At 40.1% G+C, this 17,913-nt stretch overlaps 1 protein-coding gene and 1 long non-coding RNA gene across 4 annotated transcripts in view; one reads left to right on the top strand and one right to left on the bottom strand.

The window, feature by feature from the left end:
- Positions 1-3,369, bottom strand: part of LOC107967061 (uncharacterized) — a 31,094-nt gene extending 27,725 nt beyond the window's left edge. The window contains exons 1-3 of the long non-coding RNA XR_001707236.3: positions 3,204-3,369; positions 2,592-2,701; positions 1,618-1,769 (exon numbers count right to left, since the gene is read on the bottom strand). This is a non-coding gene — a long non-coding RNA (uncharacterized LOC107967061). The remainder of the gene's footprint in view (positions 1-1,617; positions 1,770-2,591; positions 2,702-3,203) is intronic.
- A 37-nt stretch (positions 3,370-3,406) lies between these two features.
- Positions 3,407-17,913, top strand: part of FBXO3 (F-box protein 3) — a 33,577-nt gene continuing 19,070 nt past the window's right edge. For 2 of the 3 annotated variants that reach the window (XM_016920653.4, XM_009460198.5), the window contains exons 1-3: positions 3,430-3,572; positions 7,145-7,234; positions 8,955-9,118. In XM_016920653.4, coding sequence (XP_016776142.1) covers positions 3,469-3,572; positions 7,145-7,234; positions 8,955-9,118 — 358 coding nt within the window. In that variant the 5' untranslated portion in view covers positions 3,430-3,468. Of the gene's footprint in view, positions 3,573-7,144; positions 7,235-8,954; positions 9,119-17,913 lie in introns of all 3 variants that reach the window. The other variant, XM_508358.8, reaches the window with a different exon arrangement.

Raw genomic sequence — 17,913 nt, 5'->3', positions numbered from 1 at the left:
TTAATGTCTGAAGGATTTACCTAAACAGCCAGTGGGAACCTCAAAGCCGATGAAACTACGATATGATTACCAAGAGGTAGGGTGTCGTTGCTAGGAGCTACTCATCATAAATAAGATGCCACTGGGGTTCTAAAGGAAACACGTAAGACTGTGTATTTCTCAAGCATTGTCCCTCTCTACTCCTGAGAAAAGGAGAAACCTTTTTTTAAAAAAAAAAAAATTCTACATCTGAACCCTTCTATTAGAACCTTCTGATTTCTTTTTAAAAAACATTTATTTATTTATTTAGAGACAGGGTCTCATTATGTCGCCCAGGCTGGAGTTCAGTGGCGCGATCACGGTTCATTGCAGCCTTGACCTCCTAGGCTCAAGCTATCCTCCCACCTCAGCCTCCTGAGTAGCTGGGACTATAGGCATGCACCACCATGCCTGGCCTTTTTTTTTGTAGAGACAGGGTCTCTCCAGTGTGGTCTGGAACTCCTGGACTCAAGCAATCTGCCTACCTTGGCCTCCCAAGGTGTTGGGATTACAGGCGTGAGCTACCACGCCTGGCCTTAGAACCGTCTGCTTTCTGATCTACCATAGAAATTAAAATGATAAGCAAATACTATTTTAGTGAAACTCTTTAGAAACCAGCTTCCAAAACAGTGAGCAAACTTGGAGGGACTGTTTCTTCCACCCAAGCTTAGCCCTGGGGATGTGAATAGCCAAATTCTGGACTCTCTCTTCCTACCTACCCCTTTTCCAGCCAGTATTGGGGGCAGGGTGGCAGGGGGTGGGGGAAGGGCAATAGGAAGCCCCAGCTCAGGAAAGGGCTCTCCTGGGTCCTGCCTACCTGCATTGCTCCCCCAACCTCTACCCCATGCCTCATACCATGCTGGGGAGAAAAGTGGAGCCTGAGCCAAAACCACCTCTCCAGAGGGGCCTGGGCTAGTGCAGCAGGGGATGGCAACCTGATGGCACTTTGCAAGGTAGGAAGTGGCAGGGCTTAGCAGCCTGGAAAAGAGGTGCTGAGGGCACATGGCAGAAGCTGTAAGCCCAGCCACATGGGAGAAGCAAGTCTTCCACCTGGCCAGACGCGGTGGCTCATGCCTATAATCCCAGCGCTTTGGGAGGCTGAGGCAGGTGGGTCACTTGAGGTCAGGAGTTCAAGACCAGCCTGACCAACATGGTGAAACCCTGTCTCTACTAAAAATACAAAAATTAGCTGGGTGTTGTGGTGTAGCTGTAGTCTCAGCTACTCAGGAGGCTGAGGTAGGAAATTCGCTTGAGCCCAGGAGGCAGAAGTTGTAGTGAGCTGAAAGCATGTCACTGCACTCCAGCCTGGGCAACAGCAGAGAAACCCTGTTTCAAAAAACAAACAAACAAAACCATAAAAAGCATGTATTTAGTGGTGCGCATTGTTTTTTCTTTTTGCATCAGGCTCTAATATGGCTTACATGGCACTGTGGGATCCTGTTTTTGTTTAAGAGTTTGGTATTTTGTTCACTGTGAATTTTTTTTGCATTAATTTTTATTTTTAAAAATATTGCATTAAAATGTTATTTATTTGATTATTCAGTTTTTTGGCACCTCTTCTTAAATTTGTGCCCCAAGCAAGTAGCTTTCTTGCCTCACCTTAGTTCTGGCCCTGACAGTTTGGTAGCTTCATACTTTGTCTTCTGCATTAGGTCATAGCTGCACCAAGTCCAAGTGCAATAGGACAGCAGAAGCAAATGCAGTGTACCTGAAACTCCTACCAGCTTTTGGATTTAAAACAGGTGGCCCATCTGAAGGAGAAAATGGAGACAAACATAAATCAGGATCAAATACCTTTACAAGCATTTGTCTATGTAAAAAGGTATGGTTCCCTTGTAAACAGAAATGATTATTCTGTCTTCATTCATCCATTCAACCTGAATTTAAACTTTCCAGTTGTTGAATAACTTGCTAAGCCCTGAAATTAGAAAGATGAGTCAGACTGAGAGTTTACAGTTTGACGAGAGAGACACAGAACAAGTACTTGAAATCCAATTCAATAAATGTTCTTCTAAGCATATGCATAAACAATTTGGAAGCACAGAGATGTAGGCAGAGTTTTTTGTTGCTGTTGTTCTGTTTTGTTGGCTGGGTGGCAGGGGTTATAACTATTAAGCAAAACCATAAATAGAACGCATTAATGGTATGAAGAATGGAGGAAATGGATTTTTTTGGGGCGGGGCATATCACTTCCACTCTTCCAAATAATTGAGAGAAACTTTCTCCAGGATATGGAAACGTTTGGAGAACTTAGTGACTGATGCATGTATAAGCTTGGAAAATTAACATTTATTGAGTATCTGGCCAGGCACTTTACATAAAGCGTTATCGCCATCCTTAGTTCACCAGAGGGGTGGTTTTAGAGATGAGGGACAGTCTCAGAGAACTTAGGCGTATCTACGCCAGCATTTCACTAGTAGTGAAATAAATGACGGGCGTGTGAAGTCCAGGTCTGTCTGGATTCCCCAAAGCCCCTTACACCATACCACCTTTGGAAAAGCAATGGAAAAGAAGAAATCAGGCAAGAGATGTATGGACCCATTATACTTCCCCCACTCTCATTTTAATATCACCTTGGCAAAGCTGAAGAGCAGACATCTTCGTGCCTCCATCAGTTATGCCCTCTGGGAGTCTCAGTTCATCCCTTCACACGCGGGATACTTAACTCTGCGGGATCTAAACCCTGGCCAAAATAAATTTTAAAGCTGGAAAAAATCCACACTGTACCCTTTGCATTGCCCTAATAGGCTGAAAATAGCCATGATAACCAAATTAAGGGACAGCGGCTGAGACTCAGACTCACTCCTTGTACACATTTTACTTAGGAAGGCGGGGAGGGGCGTGAAGTTAAGCCCTCAACAATTATTTCCTTAATTTGGGAGAAGGGCCTTCAGCTGGCGTCCCTGGCTGATTCTCAGCTCTGCTCTTGCTGAGTGGACAAGTCTCGGAGCGGCCCTGCTGTGTGCGGGGCACAAGCGGGGTGGGGAAGGCTGAGCGGGGAAAACGAGGGGTTCTCGGGTTGGAAAACAAAGAGAAGGAATGGATTTGGGGACCAAGGGCGTGGAGGAGTGTCAGATTTTGAGCGAGGCTTCCTGCATACTGAGTGTAAAATTTCGCAGGAGGAGTTGGGCAGACCGAGGCAGATTTGGCAACAAAAGGGTCCCGGGCTGGGCAAGTTTACGAACCGGGATGCGAGAACAGAGCTGGAGAGATTTGACGCGGAGCGCGAAGAAAGCGGGCTGAACTCGCACTGCGCTGCTGGCTCCCGGCTAGCTGGCGGGGTCTCCAGGGAGCCGCACCTCAGCCCACCCTGAGGGCGGGGCTGGCCCGGCGGTTACATAACAAACCTGTGAGAGCGGCTGGGGGCGGTTCGGGCGCTGGTGGGGGCGGGGCAGGGGCGGGGCCGGGGCGGGCCCGGGGCGGGGCCAGACCTGCACCGGGCCAGGCAAGATGGCGGCCATGGAGACCGAGACGGCGCCGCTGACCCTAGAGTCGCTGCCCACCGATCCCCTGCTCCTCATCTTATCCTTTTTGGACTATCGGGACCTAATCAAGTAATGGGACGACACGCATGGCAGGGGTGGGGGCATGGGGAGAGGAGGCGGTGAGGCAGGGGGAAAGGGGGTCGGGGCCGCTGACAGGACCCGAGCTTCCGCGACACCAGAAGGTGACGCCAGGGCCGCCCTCATCCTGCGGAGCCACCGGGGACCGGGGCGAGACGGGGGCGGAAAGGGTCTCGCCCTGAGTCTTCCTCCTGTCCTGGACCCAGGTTTGAGAAGCGACGAGATTATCTCTCTCCCAGGCCTCGGTGAGGCCCACTTGCAAGAGAAGGAGGTACTGGCCCTCGTGCCGCACCGCCGCGCTCCGCGGACCCCCGCTGGCCCCGCAGGTGCCCGCCCGGTCGGGGTCAGTCCCTGCTGCTGTGTAAAAGCCCCTGTCCCGGCCAGGCGCTCTTCTCTGCTGGGTCCGGGGTCTGCGGAGTCTGGCGCCGGGGTAGGCAGGTGGGCGAGCGAGAGGAGAAGATAGGCAACCCCTTACTCCCCTGGCGCGACTTCCCCAGCGCCAGAATCGCTGTCCGGGCTCACTTTCGGACTTCAATGCGTGAGAGTTGTTTTGCTGTCAGCATTGCTCCTTACGGTTCGATGTTGGATTTTATGTTTTGGTACTGACTTCCGGTGATGCCATACCGGTGACTATCTTTTCTCCTGGACACCTTGGGTTTCCCACATTACTAGCATCTGTTCCAGAAATAAACACCGGTTGCTGATAAGGGTGGTTCAATGCCCAGTTTCTTCAGAACTTGGGACTGTCCGGGGTGGTGGAAGAAATGGCGCTGCCAGCCCGCCCCCCATCTGTCAGGATTGTTTACACCCTTGACAGGGGGTGGCATGGCTGTGAGTTTCCTGTGCTACCGTATATATTTGCAGAGGATGCAAAGTCGCCCTCTTAGGATAGGTGGGCGAGATTTGTTTTGTGTTTGGATTAACCATTAGATTCTAGCCATTTGATGATTGTGCCCTGTGTTATTAGAGGTCTTTTTATAAATACAGATTTCTTGGAGTTACAGATAGTTGTTGGCCTAGCTAAGCGGTGATAGAGAGATACCTCAAGTTTTTGGTCACTACCTGTACTGGTCGCTACCTGTACCTGCTAGCAATTTTATTTTTCTAGAAAATACTTACAATTTAACTAACAGTCTCCAACTTTTGATTGCTGCCAGAGTGATCTTTCCAAGACACATCTGGTTGTCATTCTCCTTAAAACCTGTGACACCCCTATGTTTATAGACTATAACCTAAACTTCTGGGGCATTGAAAGCTCTTATCATCTGGCTTGTATATCTAAGGTCCTCCAGGACTTATTTCTCCACCACTATCACATTTGCACCATCCATTCTAACCAAATCAGACCTCTGCCAGCATACAACACACTTGCACTTTCTTTTTTTTTTTTTTTCCTGTGGCTCAAGCTCTCGACCTTGCCTGGAATGCCTTGCCTACCTCTTCTCAACTTGGCAAGGTGGAGAAGATGCCCTCTCTACCTTCTTCCTGCAGAATTGATTTGCCATGTCAGGTAGATGGCGTGCTTCTTGATTGTAAGGGCTGCCTTGCTTATCTTCCTATTCAAAGATTTTTTTTTCCTCGAGGGCTTGCTATGTGCCAGTCTGTTAAGTGTTGAGGGTACAGTAGTGAACAACGCAGATAAGGCAACTCTTATGGAGCTTACAATCCAGTGGGCAAGCGCATAATTGCAAGAGGTACTAAGTGCTGTGAAGGAAATAGATTGCTCTGTTAAGGAATAGGAAGTGAGAAGTGATCAAATCGGAAGGAGCTGCCATATATGAAGCAGGGCATATGCAGTTCTGGCAGAGGGAAAAGTATGTTCAGAGATTGACGGGACTGCTGAACGGTACTGTTCAACAGCATGGCCTGGTGGAAGATACAGAAGGCTGGCGTTGCTGGAGGTAGGGAGTGACTCACAGACAGTGATGAGATGAGGGTGGTGAGATCATGCAGGACCTTGGGAACCAAGGTGAGGAAGTAAGAGTTTACTTTAAATGCTTTAGGTAGTAATCACAATTTTAAACAGAAGTGACATGATCCCTCTGTAAATGTCTGTGGAAATAAATTGAGTTGAATACCATTTGAATTTTATCTACAGAAAGGTATCCAGTGTATTGCAGCTTTTTTCCTGCACCATACAGCCCAATTTTGTCAAGGGTCTAGTCTAGTGATAAGCTCTGAAGTTTTTGGTATGTATTTGCTGAACTGGATTGGGTTGGATTGGATTAGTACACTGGAATCATGTAGCATCAGTTGCATAGTTTGAATTGAGATGATCTGATACCCTCTCCATTTCAGAGTGATTTATTCTGAAATGGAGTGAATAAATGCCACACTGTGCATCAGAATGACCTGTGCATCAGAATGGCCTGTGGCACTTTTTAAACATACAGATGCCTGAGGTACAGATCTCAGTCCAAACCGACTGGATCAGAATCTTTAGAACAGTAGTTTTCACTCTCGATGTGCATTGAATTCATCTTTCATGCATATTCCAGATTCTTTTATGTCGTTTAGCTCCTAGGGCAGTGGAGGGACAGGAATCAAGAAGAGGGTATGGAAACTGAATGCACAAAACTGGAGGCATTCCTATGTTTACAAAAGTTAATTTGGGCATCTCCTGAGCTTGGCAGAAAAGGATGAGGATGATGTTTCTGTAAAATCTGAAAATCAAACAAAGGCAATTTTGTTTACTATAGATTGGTTTTTAACACACCTTAGTCATGGCCTTGACAAACCTGATGTGATTTAAGATTCTGTTGATTAGCTATTGCCCAAGTGAGATCTTTGAATACCTACTTTCTATTAATATAACTTGTAATTTCTCTCTGGAAAGGATAGAGTCCTAATCTTAGGTTCATTCTTTTTACAAATTAATTATGTAGGGTAGAATTTACAGGATTGCAACACTGTTGTGTTAGAAATCTTTATATAGTAAGAAAGTTATTTGCTTCTAATATTCGATGTTTTGGGGCAGCTGATAACTTGTGTAGCCATGACTATTGAATCAGAACTGTTATGATTCAGGCACCCTCTATAGGTGGACTTTCCAGTAGTTGCTTTAATGAAAACGTGGTTTTTGTGGCAATACTTTTTTCCTTTAAGTAAAAAATTTTAAAAAACAAAAATAAAAAGTCTGTGTATTTAGTAGCATACATCTTACAGATCTTGGGAAAAAACCCCAAGTCCCTTTGTTTATGACTAAATAACTTTCTTCCTATATGTAGAAATGAGTATTGTCCTGATAATAAGCATAGGACAACTCCTTGATTTGAGATTAACTCCAATGGCATATATGGTCTGTAGATATTTTTGTGAAAAATTACAATTGTAGATGTTTCAGGGTTTATTTGTGAACTCAGTTTCACTACTAACAAGGCAATTATACTACTTAACATGTTAAACAGGTTTTAGAGAATAGTTTTGTAATTATAAGGGTAATAAGTGAAAAATAAGAGAAACAAAAGGCATAAAACAAAACTTAACAATGAATATTTTAATCTTTATTTTTAAATTGTTTTCTTACTTTTTTTAATACTATCGGTGAATCTGGTTACTGCCAGCTGTTGTTATGTCAGTCGAAGACTTAGCCAGCTATCAAGTCATGATCCGCTGTGGAGAAGACATTGCAAAAAATACTGGCTGATATCTGAGTGAGTATTCGAGGAATATGTACTTCTGAAAACTGGCCCTTGGCTTCTTCCATAACACTAGTTTGTCCTGATTCTCCTCTCTAACCCTTGTCTCTTTATCTCCTTTGGTGGCTCTTCTCGTGCCTGCTAGTAAATGTTGGTATTTGCCAAGGTTCTGTCCTTAGCCCACTGCTGCTCTCCCTCGCTGAACTCTACTGCATGCATTGTTGCCATTTATAGTGACTATCTGCATGCTCCTAACTCCCAAACCTGAATCTCCCTCCCTGACTTCCCCACTGAGGTCTAGAATTGTTTGCACAACTGTCTGTTGGACCTTTCTATTGGCTGTCCCACACTTATTAACTGGATTCAGTAAATGTTAACAAATTTGACAGAATCAAAGTACAGATGACAGAAAGTGGGAGTTGAGAAAGGTGGAAGAAATGAGTAGGAATGCTAATATCTTTTCTTAGATTAAGTGGAGTCAGGTAGTGACTAAAGTTGGTGAAGTAAGAAGCGGAGGTTTAAGCATATTATTTAAAGCTGCAAGCTTTAGACAGAAGTGAAAATTAATAACAGAGCTATCAAACATTGGGAGGAAAAAGAACAGGGTAAGGGGAATTTTAAGTATTGCTAGATCTTCCCGTGTTTCCCTTTGGGGTATCAGTAGATACATGTGAAGTTGATAAATCAAGAATTAGAGGCATAAACATTTAGAACTATAGAGGTAACTTCTAGAAATACCTAAGATTTCCTTTGAGGAGTTGGACTTAAAACAGAAGAATAGTTTTTCATCGTAAGTTCTTTGTTACTTCTTAGTTTTAATAATCTATGTGTATATTATTTAGATTAATAAAAAGATGCTCCCCTTCCCTCTTCTACCCCCACAAAAAAAAAAAAACCCACCCTGAATTGTTCTTTTCCCCATTCCTAAACCTGTCCTTCAGCATTCCCAGTCTTCATAGCAGCATCATCCTCTCAGGCATCCAGATCAGAATTAGGAGTCATCCTAGGCGTGTCTCTCTCTCTCTCCCCACTTCTCTCCCTCCTTCTATATTCATCACAAAGGCTTACCAAGCCTTTCTTACTAAGCTCGTTAGTATGTTACCTTAAGGCCGTCTGTGGCTGCCTTACCCTCTATCACTTCTGATTCTTAATTTTATACTTCATTCTTTCTCACTGGTTAGACTCTTACCTTTTTTGAAGGCAAAAAATGTGCCTTATTTTTTTATATCCTCAGTGGCTAAGTGGACACTCAATAAATGCTTGGGGAATTTTACCAAATAGGAATGTTGAATCATGTAATTACTTTCATGTTCTATGATTCTCAACTAATTCAGTGTAGATATGTGTTAGATTAATATTATTATATCACAAGATTCTAAGTATTCTCTAAAACAATACATAATGCCTTTAAAAGTTTATAATTGGTATATTTTTAAGAATAAGTTGAAATTTATACGTTATTACTATTCATATTTTATTAAAGATTAGAAAACTGAAAAAAAATAAGTAGAAAGAAAAGGAGAAAATGAGGGCCTAACAATTCCACCATGCCAGTAGTAACTTTTGTTAAAATTTTTTTATGTATATATCACTTTTTGCTATCTGATCTTCATTTGTGGCTAAAATATAATGAAAAGGAAGAGAAAAGTACAAGTTCCTATATGTTGTAGGTATCTAAAATAAATGCTAATATTATTTTAAAAGATTTTAAATCTCATGTTTTTCATCTATTTAGGGAAGAGAAAACACAGAAGAATCAGTGTTGGAAATCTCTCTTCATAGATACTTACTCTGATGTAGGAAGATACATTGACCATTATGCTGCTATTAAAAAGGCCTGGGATGATCTCAAGAAATATTTGGAGCCCAGGTGTCCTCGGATGGTTTTATCTCTGAAAGGTACTGGGAATGCAGGGTCCCTTTCCCCGTTTCCATTACTGTTAGTATAAATAGGTTAGTTTAAACAACTTTGAATCTCTGTCATCTACGCAACTGTGTTAACCCAACTTTGTCTGTGATTTACTGTTCATATTTGGCCATGGAAGTAGGACCTTCACTCTAGTGCTTACCCTGTTTTTTCTCATCCTTGGGACCCACATGGTTATTTATCAGAAGGGAAAGCTGAACTTTTATCCTTATATTTGTTTTCTATTAAGAAAGTAGTAATGCTAAGATTGTGTGAGAGTAACTACGGTGATTTCTTTTAAAAGATTTTTTTTTAATTGTGAAATTTTGCCTACTGTATCAACACTGTTGATACAGTTTCAGTACAAGTTGATACTATTTTCAGTACAAGTAAATGTCTGATAGTCTAATATTCAGAAAGACCCTTGGTGTTTACCTGTGTAAGAGCAGCCTAGTAGAGTAAGGAAAACTTTTATCCTTATTTTGACATTTGCAAAATAGTAGAACTAAGATTTGAACTGAGGTCTGTTCAACTCCAGAATATGCTCTTTCTATTACACCATTATTGTCCAATTTTGGCAAGAAGTATTAAGCTATTTCCATTAATTTGATTTAATTAATGATCATGAAAAGAGACAGATTGTAGATTGATTGCTACTTACCTGCTTTACCCTCCAAGTTTTTTTCAGATTTCTACACTGAAAGGCATTGTATAGATGTTCGGTTTTGCTAAGCTAAAATTGGAATCAGTTCTTCTCAAATATTTTCTTCCCTTTAGAACTAAAGACTCTTTTGAAACAGTATTCCTTTTGCATTTTGTGTTTCCTCTCTAATTTCCCATGCAAATATTACTTTCATACAAATCACGGTTGCATGACGAGGTGCTTGAAACTGAATTGCTAAAAGGTAGAAGAAAGAATGATTTGGCAGGAAGAGTAGGGCTTTGAAGGAAAGTACCCTTGATTAATATTCTGAATAGCTTCTTTTCTTAGAAGAAACGAATAATACTATTTACTTGGTATGTAGGGTTGAATATTTCAAGAGGAAACTAAATCTGAAAATAGATATTTGGTGATGATAAGGTAAGGGCTTACAGTAGCTATTATTAATTAAACACAAAGCTAGGCACTGGCTAAGTATTTCTTGAGTATTACTCCATTTAATTGCAAAAGTCCTATGGGATAAATAATTACTATTCTCATTTTATAGGTGGATTACCCAAGGCATGAAAAACTAAGTAAGTTGTGGCCAGGCGCGGTGGCTCACGCCTATAATCCCAGCACTTTGGGAGGCCGAGGCGGGTGGATCACGAGGTCAGGAGATCGAGACCATCCTGGCTAACACAGTGAAACCTTGTCTCTACTAAAAATACAAAAAATTAGCCAGGCGTGGTGGCATGCGCCTGTAGTCCCAGCTACTCAGGAGGCTGAGGCAGGAGAATGGCGTGAACCCGGCAAGCGGAGCTTGCAGTGAGCCGAGATGGCGCCACTGCACTCCAGCCTGGGTGACAGAGCAAGACTCCATCTCAAAAAAACAAAACAAAACAAAACAAAAACTAAGTTGTTTAACCATCACAAAGGAAAGGCAAAACCAGGATTTGGATATAGAGCAGACTCCAGGGCTATGGTCTTAACATTGGCTGAAGGGAGACAGGACCTATCCTATTATGTTTGGAATGTCTTAGAATGTATATTGGACTAGAAGAGCTAGTTTAAATATTAGGACATTTGGAATATGATATGGTATATGGTTCTGCTCTTAGGCTCAGAGCTATCAAGAAGATAAAACTAAGGATATGTAACAGCTGCTGCTGCTGCTTGTTTTTCTTTTCCTTTTTTTTTTTTTTTTTTTTTTTTTGGTGCATGAATTTTGGTAGTTCCAGGCTCCCTGTACTACCTAGCAGTTGGAAGTGAGGTTGTCAGATAATTCCTTGACAGCTCCTGTTTTACTCCACAGTGCCAGTTCTCTGGGGCTTTGCCATGAGTTGGAATAGGATAAAGGCTCTTTGATGTCTGCAGTGCTGTGGGTTCTTGGAACCGTAGGCTTATGAATTTTAAAACCAAGTCAGGAACCTAGCTGCTCACCTCAGCTGCCACAGTCTCTGATTCAATTGCAAGGTTATAGAGGTTGCAGATAAAAAGGAAAATCAGAAAGCAGATAGGCATTGGACTTGGAGAAATTTTTATGGAGCATCTTGAAATTAAGATATATTGTTGTCACATATTTTCAAATCTCATATTTACCTTAAGTTTTGGCTTAGAATTTTAGAGTTGGAAGGCAACTTAGAGACTGTTTAGACGAGGGGTTGGCAAACTTTTTCTTTAAAGGACCAGACAGTAAAATTTTAGGCTTTGTGGGACACATGGTCTCTGTCACAACTCTTCAACTCTGCTGTTGTTGTGGAAAAGCAGCCAAAGATGATGCATAAATAAATGAGTGTTGCTGTATTCCAATAAAACTTTATTCATTCAAGGAGGCAGCAGGCCAGGATTTGGAGTGTGGGCTATAATATGCCCATCCTGATTTATGCTAGTAAGTTGAAGAAACATACCCAGAGAGTTTAAGTGACTCATGCAAGGTATCAAACCAGTGACCAAGATACAACTCTAATCTAGGCTTCTTGGCTCCTCATAACTTTTTCACTGTTTCCTTCTATGAGTAGGTTAAGGGGAAAAGAAAGTAAATAAATATTTACTGAGTATGAGTAAAGCACTTTATTAATCCTCACTGTAATTCTCTAAGGTAGGTGGTATTATCCCCTTCTTGAGGATGAAGAAACAGGATTAAAGAGGTGAAATAGCTTGCTAGAAATCATGCAGTCAGTGTGTATCAGTCCATTCTTGCATTGCTATAAAGAAATGTCTGAATCTGGGTAATTTATAAGACAAGAGGTTTAATTGGTTCACGATTCTGCAGGCTGTACAAAAAGCATGGTGGCATCTGCTTCTGGGGAGGCCTCAGGGAGCTTTTACTCATGGGGAAAGCAAAGTATGAGCAGGCGTGTCACATGGCAAAAGCAAGATCAATAGGAAGAGGGGGAGGTACGGCACACTTTTAAATAGCCAGATCTCATGAGAAGTCACTCACTATCTTGAGGACAGCACCAAGGGAAGGATGCTAAACCATTCATGAGAAAAAATCCACCCCATGATCCAATCACCTCCCACCAGGCCCCCCTCCAATATTGGGGATTACAGTTCAACATTAGATTTGGGAGGGGACAAGTATACAAACTATGTCAAAGTAGTAGAGCAAAGATTAACTCTGGTCTTTCTGCCTCCCAAATTCTATTACAGTTGGATACCTCTTTCAACCTTGATTTTACTGTATTGTAAACATACATTTCCTTTTAGTTTTCTTTTTGCCATGTCTATTTTTGTCTCTCTTCTTCAAGAAATTCTTAGTTTGTTAATGTTACATGTTAAGTGTCTAACATGTGGCACATACCATATAAATATTAGTTTCTTTCCTCATCCAGTAGTTCAGGTTACCATTCAGCTTCGTTTCTTTTATACTAAAATTTCTCTTTTTTTAAAATGAACTTTTTATTTTGGAGTAATTTGAGATTTACAGAAAAGTTGCAAAGAGAGTTCAGAGAGTTCTATACACCCCTCACCCTTTACCCTTATATATCCCACTGTGGGACATTTATGAAAACTAAAACATCTTCATTGGCACATTACTATTAACTAAACTCCAGACTTCACTTGAATTTCCCCCGATTTTCCATTATTGTCCTTTTTCTGTTCCAGGATCCAGTCCAGAATACCACATTGCATTTAGTTGTCATGTCTCCTTGGTGTACTCTGATCTGTGGCAGTTTCTTTGTCTTTTATGACCTTGACAGTTTTTTTGTTTGTTTGTTTTTGCTTTTGTTTTGAGACGGTCACTCAGGATGAAGTACAGTGGCATGATCTTGGCTCACTGCAACCTCTGCCTCCCAGGTTCAAGCGATTCTCCTGCCTCCGCCTCCCAAGTAGCTGGGACTACAGTCACGAACCACCACACCTGGCTAATTTTTGTATTTTTAGTAGAGACAGGGTTTCACCATGTTGGCCAGGCTGGTCTTGAACTCTTGACCACAAGTGATCTGCCCGTGTAGGCCTCCCAAAGTGCTGAGATTACAGATGGGAGCCACCGCACCCAGCACCTTGACAGTTTTGAGAGAGTACTTGTCAGGTATTTTGTATTAGGTTAGTGCAAAAGTAATCGCAGTTCCTCAAATCAGCTTCGTCTTGATATTTTACTGATGATTAGACTGGAGCTGGAGTTATGTTTTTTTTTTAGAAAGATAACTGCAGACGTGAAGTGCCCTTCTCATCACATTATATCCCGCGGTACATGCTGTCACTAATGGTTTTAAGTAGCATACAGAAATAGGCATAAATTGTAAGTGCACAACTCATTGAATTATCACAAGGTAAACATGTCCATTGTAACACCCTCCAGATCAAGAAGTAGAATATTATCTGTACCTAGAAGCCCTCCTCATAGTCCTTCCCTCTTTCACAGAGGCAACCACTATTCTGATTGTTAATGCTATTGAGTAGTTTTCTTTTTTGAACTTTATGTAAGTTGTAGATTATTTTGTATGGATTATTTCTACTTTGTTTGTGAGATTCAATCTTTTTGAGTGTAACAGAGTTTGTTCATTTTGGCTGCAGTATAGTACTCCATTATCTGAGTAGACTATTCCTTCTACTGTTAATGGATATTTGGGTTATTTCTATTTCTGGCTATTACAAATAATGCTGTAAATTTTTATATACATTGTTGATGTCTATATGAGTATATTTCTACTGGGTAAATATCTGGCATTGAGTTTGCTGGGTTATAGAATTGCTTATGTTAAACTTCAAAAGATGGTGTTTATTTTTGAAAGTAGTTCTACCAGTTTACATTCTTACCAGCACTTTAATGTTGTCATTCTTTTTATTTTAGCCTTTTTGGCAGGTGTATAGTGGTGGTTTTAATTTGCATTTCCCTAAGGATGTAGAATAATGACAGTTGTATTTCTATCTTTCCAAGCCTGGTATATCATGTATTTCTTTTTCTTGCCTTACTGCACTGGCGAGGGCCTTCAGTACAGTGTTGGAGAGGAGTAATGATAGGATAGCGGGCATCCTTATCTTTCTGATTGCAGAGGGAAAGCTTTAAGCATTTCACCTTTAAATAAGATGTTTGCTGTAGGGTTTTTTTTTTTTTTGTAGATATTCTTTATCAGATTGAAGATAGTCCCTCTGATCCTAGTTTGGGAAGAGGGTTTTTGTTTTTGTTTTTTAAATGGATAATTTCTATCAAATGCCTTGTCTGCATTATGATTCTCATGATTTTTCTCCTTACTCTGTTAATGCAGTGAAATGCATTAATTGCTTTTCTGAATGCTAAACCAACTTTCTATTCCTGGAATAATCCTACTTTGATTGTAATATATTATCTTTTTTATATGTACTGGATATAATCTGCTAGTATTTTATTGGAATTTTTACATCTATGTTCATGAGAGTTTGGCCTGTAATTTTCCTTTCTTGCAATGTTCTTGTCAGGTATTGGTATCAAGATGATGCTGGCCTTATAAAACGAGTCGAGAAGTGTTGCCTCTTTTTCTGTTCCCTGGAAGAGTTTATGTAAGCTTGGTCTTATTTTTTGCTTAAATGATTAGTAGAATGCACCAGTGAAGCCATTCAATTCTGGAGTTTTCATTGTAGGAAAGTTTTAAATTATGGATTCAATTCCTTTATTAGATATAGGACTATTTTGATTTTCTATTTATTCTTATGTCAATTTTGATAAGTTGTTTTCTAGGAAATTGTCCACTTCATCTATTTTCAAATCTATTGACATGAAGTTTTTCATAATATCCTCTTATCTTTTTAGTGCTTGTTGGATCTGTGGTGATACCACGTTTTCCATTTCTAATATTAATTATTTATACTTTGGCTGTTTTTCTTCATCAATCTTGCTAGATGGGGTGAATTAATTTTATTAATCTTTTCAAAGAGCTGGCTTTTGCCTTTGCCAATCCTTTACTGTATGTTTGTTTTTTATTTCATTAATTTCTTTGATGTCTTCGCTTTGAATTTACTGTGATTTTTTTTTTTTCCTGACTTGGGATCATTGCTTAGATCATAGATTTTCAGCCTTTCTTATTTTTTTAAATGAATTTAGAGCTCTCAATTTCCCACTAAGCACATTAGTTTGTCCCATAAGTTTTAATACATTGTATTTTCATTACCATGCAGTTCAAAGTATTTTCTGATTTCTTTGATTTCTTCTTTAACCCATGAATGATATAGAAGTGTATTACTTAATTTCTAAATATTTTGGACTTTTAAAGTAATCTTTTAAATATAATTTATATTTTAATTCCACTGTGATCACAGGATATACTTTATGTGAGTTCAGTCATTTAAAATTTGTTAGGACTTATTCTGTGGTCCGGTATATGATCTATTTTGGTCAGTGTTTTGTGTATACTTAAAAACAATGTATTTTCTGCAGTTATGGAGTTCAATACTGTATATATAATTAGGTAAAATTTGTTAATCTTGTTCAAATCTTCTACACTCTTACTGAATTGTGTATTTTGTCTGCCTGTTCTGTTAGTTATTGAGAGAAGTATGATAAAATCTATTGCTGTGGTAGGCAGAATTCTGAGATAGTCCCAAAATTCCCACCCACTGGTGTACATGCCTGGTATAATGATCTCTCCTTGAGTGTAGGTGGTACTGTGAAAATAACTGATTTTCTTCCATTAGATCATATTATATGAAAAAGGTGAAGGGATTTTGCATATGTAATTAAGGTCCCAAATTAGTTGAATTTGAGTTAATTATTAATCAAAAAGCAAATTATCCTGACTGGGCCCCACTTAATCAGATGAGCCTTTAAAAGGGACTGGGGGCCCTTCCAGAAGTCAGATTCAATGTGCCTCTCCTGTTGACTTTGAATAAGCAAGCTGGCATATTATGGAGAGGGCCACATGGTAGAGAATGGTGGGTGGCCTCCAGGAGCTGAGGGCCTCAGTCCTAAGGAATTGAATTCTGCCAACAACCAGTGAGCTTGGAAGAGGATCCTAAGCATACGATGCATAAGATGAGATAGCAGCCCCAGTTGATGCCATACTTTCAGCCTTTTGGGGCCTGAGCAGAGGATCCAGTTGAGTCATATCTAGACTCCTGACCTACAGAAACTGTGAAATAATAAGTGCTTTAAGCTGCTAATATTACAGCAGGAGAAAACTACAGCCACTGTGATCGTAGATATCTTTTTCCCATTTTATTTGTCATTTAAAAATATATTTTAAAGCTCTTATTAGGTACATAAAATTAGAATTGTAACACCTGTGTAGTGAATTTAACCTTTTTGTTATTACGAAAAGTCCTCCATTAGCTCTAATAAAGTTGTTTGCCTTAAAGTCTCATTTCATGTGATTTTAGTAGAGCTACTCTAGCTTTGTTTTCTGTATTTACTTTAAGATGTGTCTTGTATATAATTTTTTGTTTTTTATCTGATCTGTCAGTTTGTCTTTTCATTAGATTATTTAGTCTATTCATATTTAATAGATTTACTAATGTGTTTGAGTTGAGCTATACCATGTTTCTGTTTTTCTATTTGTCCCACCTGTTCGCTGTTCCATTTCTGTAATCTTCTTAATTATGTTTTATTCCATTCTCTTCTCCTTTCTTTTTTTAGTGATTAGAGATTAAAACATTGCATCTTTGACTTTTTAAAGTCTAATATAAATTAGTATTTTTTCCACTTCCTGGACAATGAAAGAACTTTAGAATGCTTTAACTCCAATCACCTCCCGCCTGCCTTTTGATTTATTGTTTTTGTGATTTTGTTTTTTAACATATTTAATTTCCCTGAAAACATTCTTATTTTACATATTCAATATTCTTTTAGACTACCTTCATATTTATCTTTTCTGGTTGCCCTTTATTCCTTCCTGTGTCTTCATGCTTCCATCTGGGATCATTTTCCTTCCACATGAAGAATTCCTTTTGGTATTTCTTCTAACTGCTGCTGCTGAATTTTTCTTTCATTTATCTAAAAATGTATTTATTTCATCTTCATTGTTGAAGATATATTCACTGGTTATAGGGTTTTGGTCAGCAGTGATTTTTCTTTATCAGTTTGAAGATATCATTCTTCTGACTTCTATTATTTCTTTTCTTTTTAAAGACAGGGTCTTGCTTTGTTGCCCAGGCTGGAGTGCAGTGGCACAGTCATAGCCCATTGCAGCCTCCAACTCCTGGGCTCAAACAATCCTTCCAGCTCAGTCTCCCGAGTAGCTGGGACTACAGGTGCGACACCATCCCCGGCTAATTTTTAAGGTTTTTTTTTTATAGATGGGGTCTTGCTATGTTGCCCAGGCTGGTCTCGAACTCCTGGCTTCAAGCCACCCTCCCACCTCAGCCTCCCAAAGTGCTGGGATTACATGCATGAGCCACTGAGTCCAGCTAACTTCTATTGTTTCTGTAGAGAATTTAGCTGTCAGTCTTATTGTTTCTCTTTTGAAGGTAATTATACCCTCACTTTACCCACCACACTGCTTTTAAAATTTATCTTTGTCTTTGATTGTAGCAGTTTTCCAAGATGTATCTAGATAACTTTTCTTTGTAATTTTTCTCCATAGGGTTTATGGTGCTTCTGAATCATCGTTTGACATTTTCATCAATTTTGGAAAATTCTCTGCTGTTATCTCCAAATACTGCTTCTACTTCATTCTGCTTTTCCTCTCCCTCTGGGATTCTAGTGCATGTATCATAGACCTTTCTGCCATG

Source organism: Pan troglodytes, chromosome 9 (assembly GCF_028858775.2).
Source record: "Pan troglodytes isolate AG18354 chromosome 9, NHGRI_mPanTro3-v2.0_pri, whole genome shotgun sequence".
NCBI classification, from domain to species: Eukaryota; Metazoa; Chordata; class Mammalia; order Primates; family Hominidae; genus Pan; species Pan troglodytes.
Note: the sequence above shows the minus strand (reverse complement) of the source record. Positions and strands in the feature narration are given on the sequence as shown.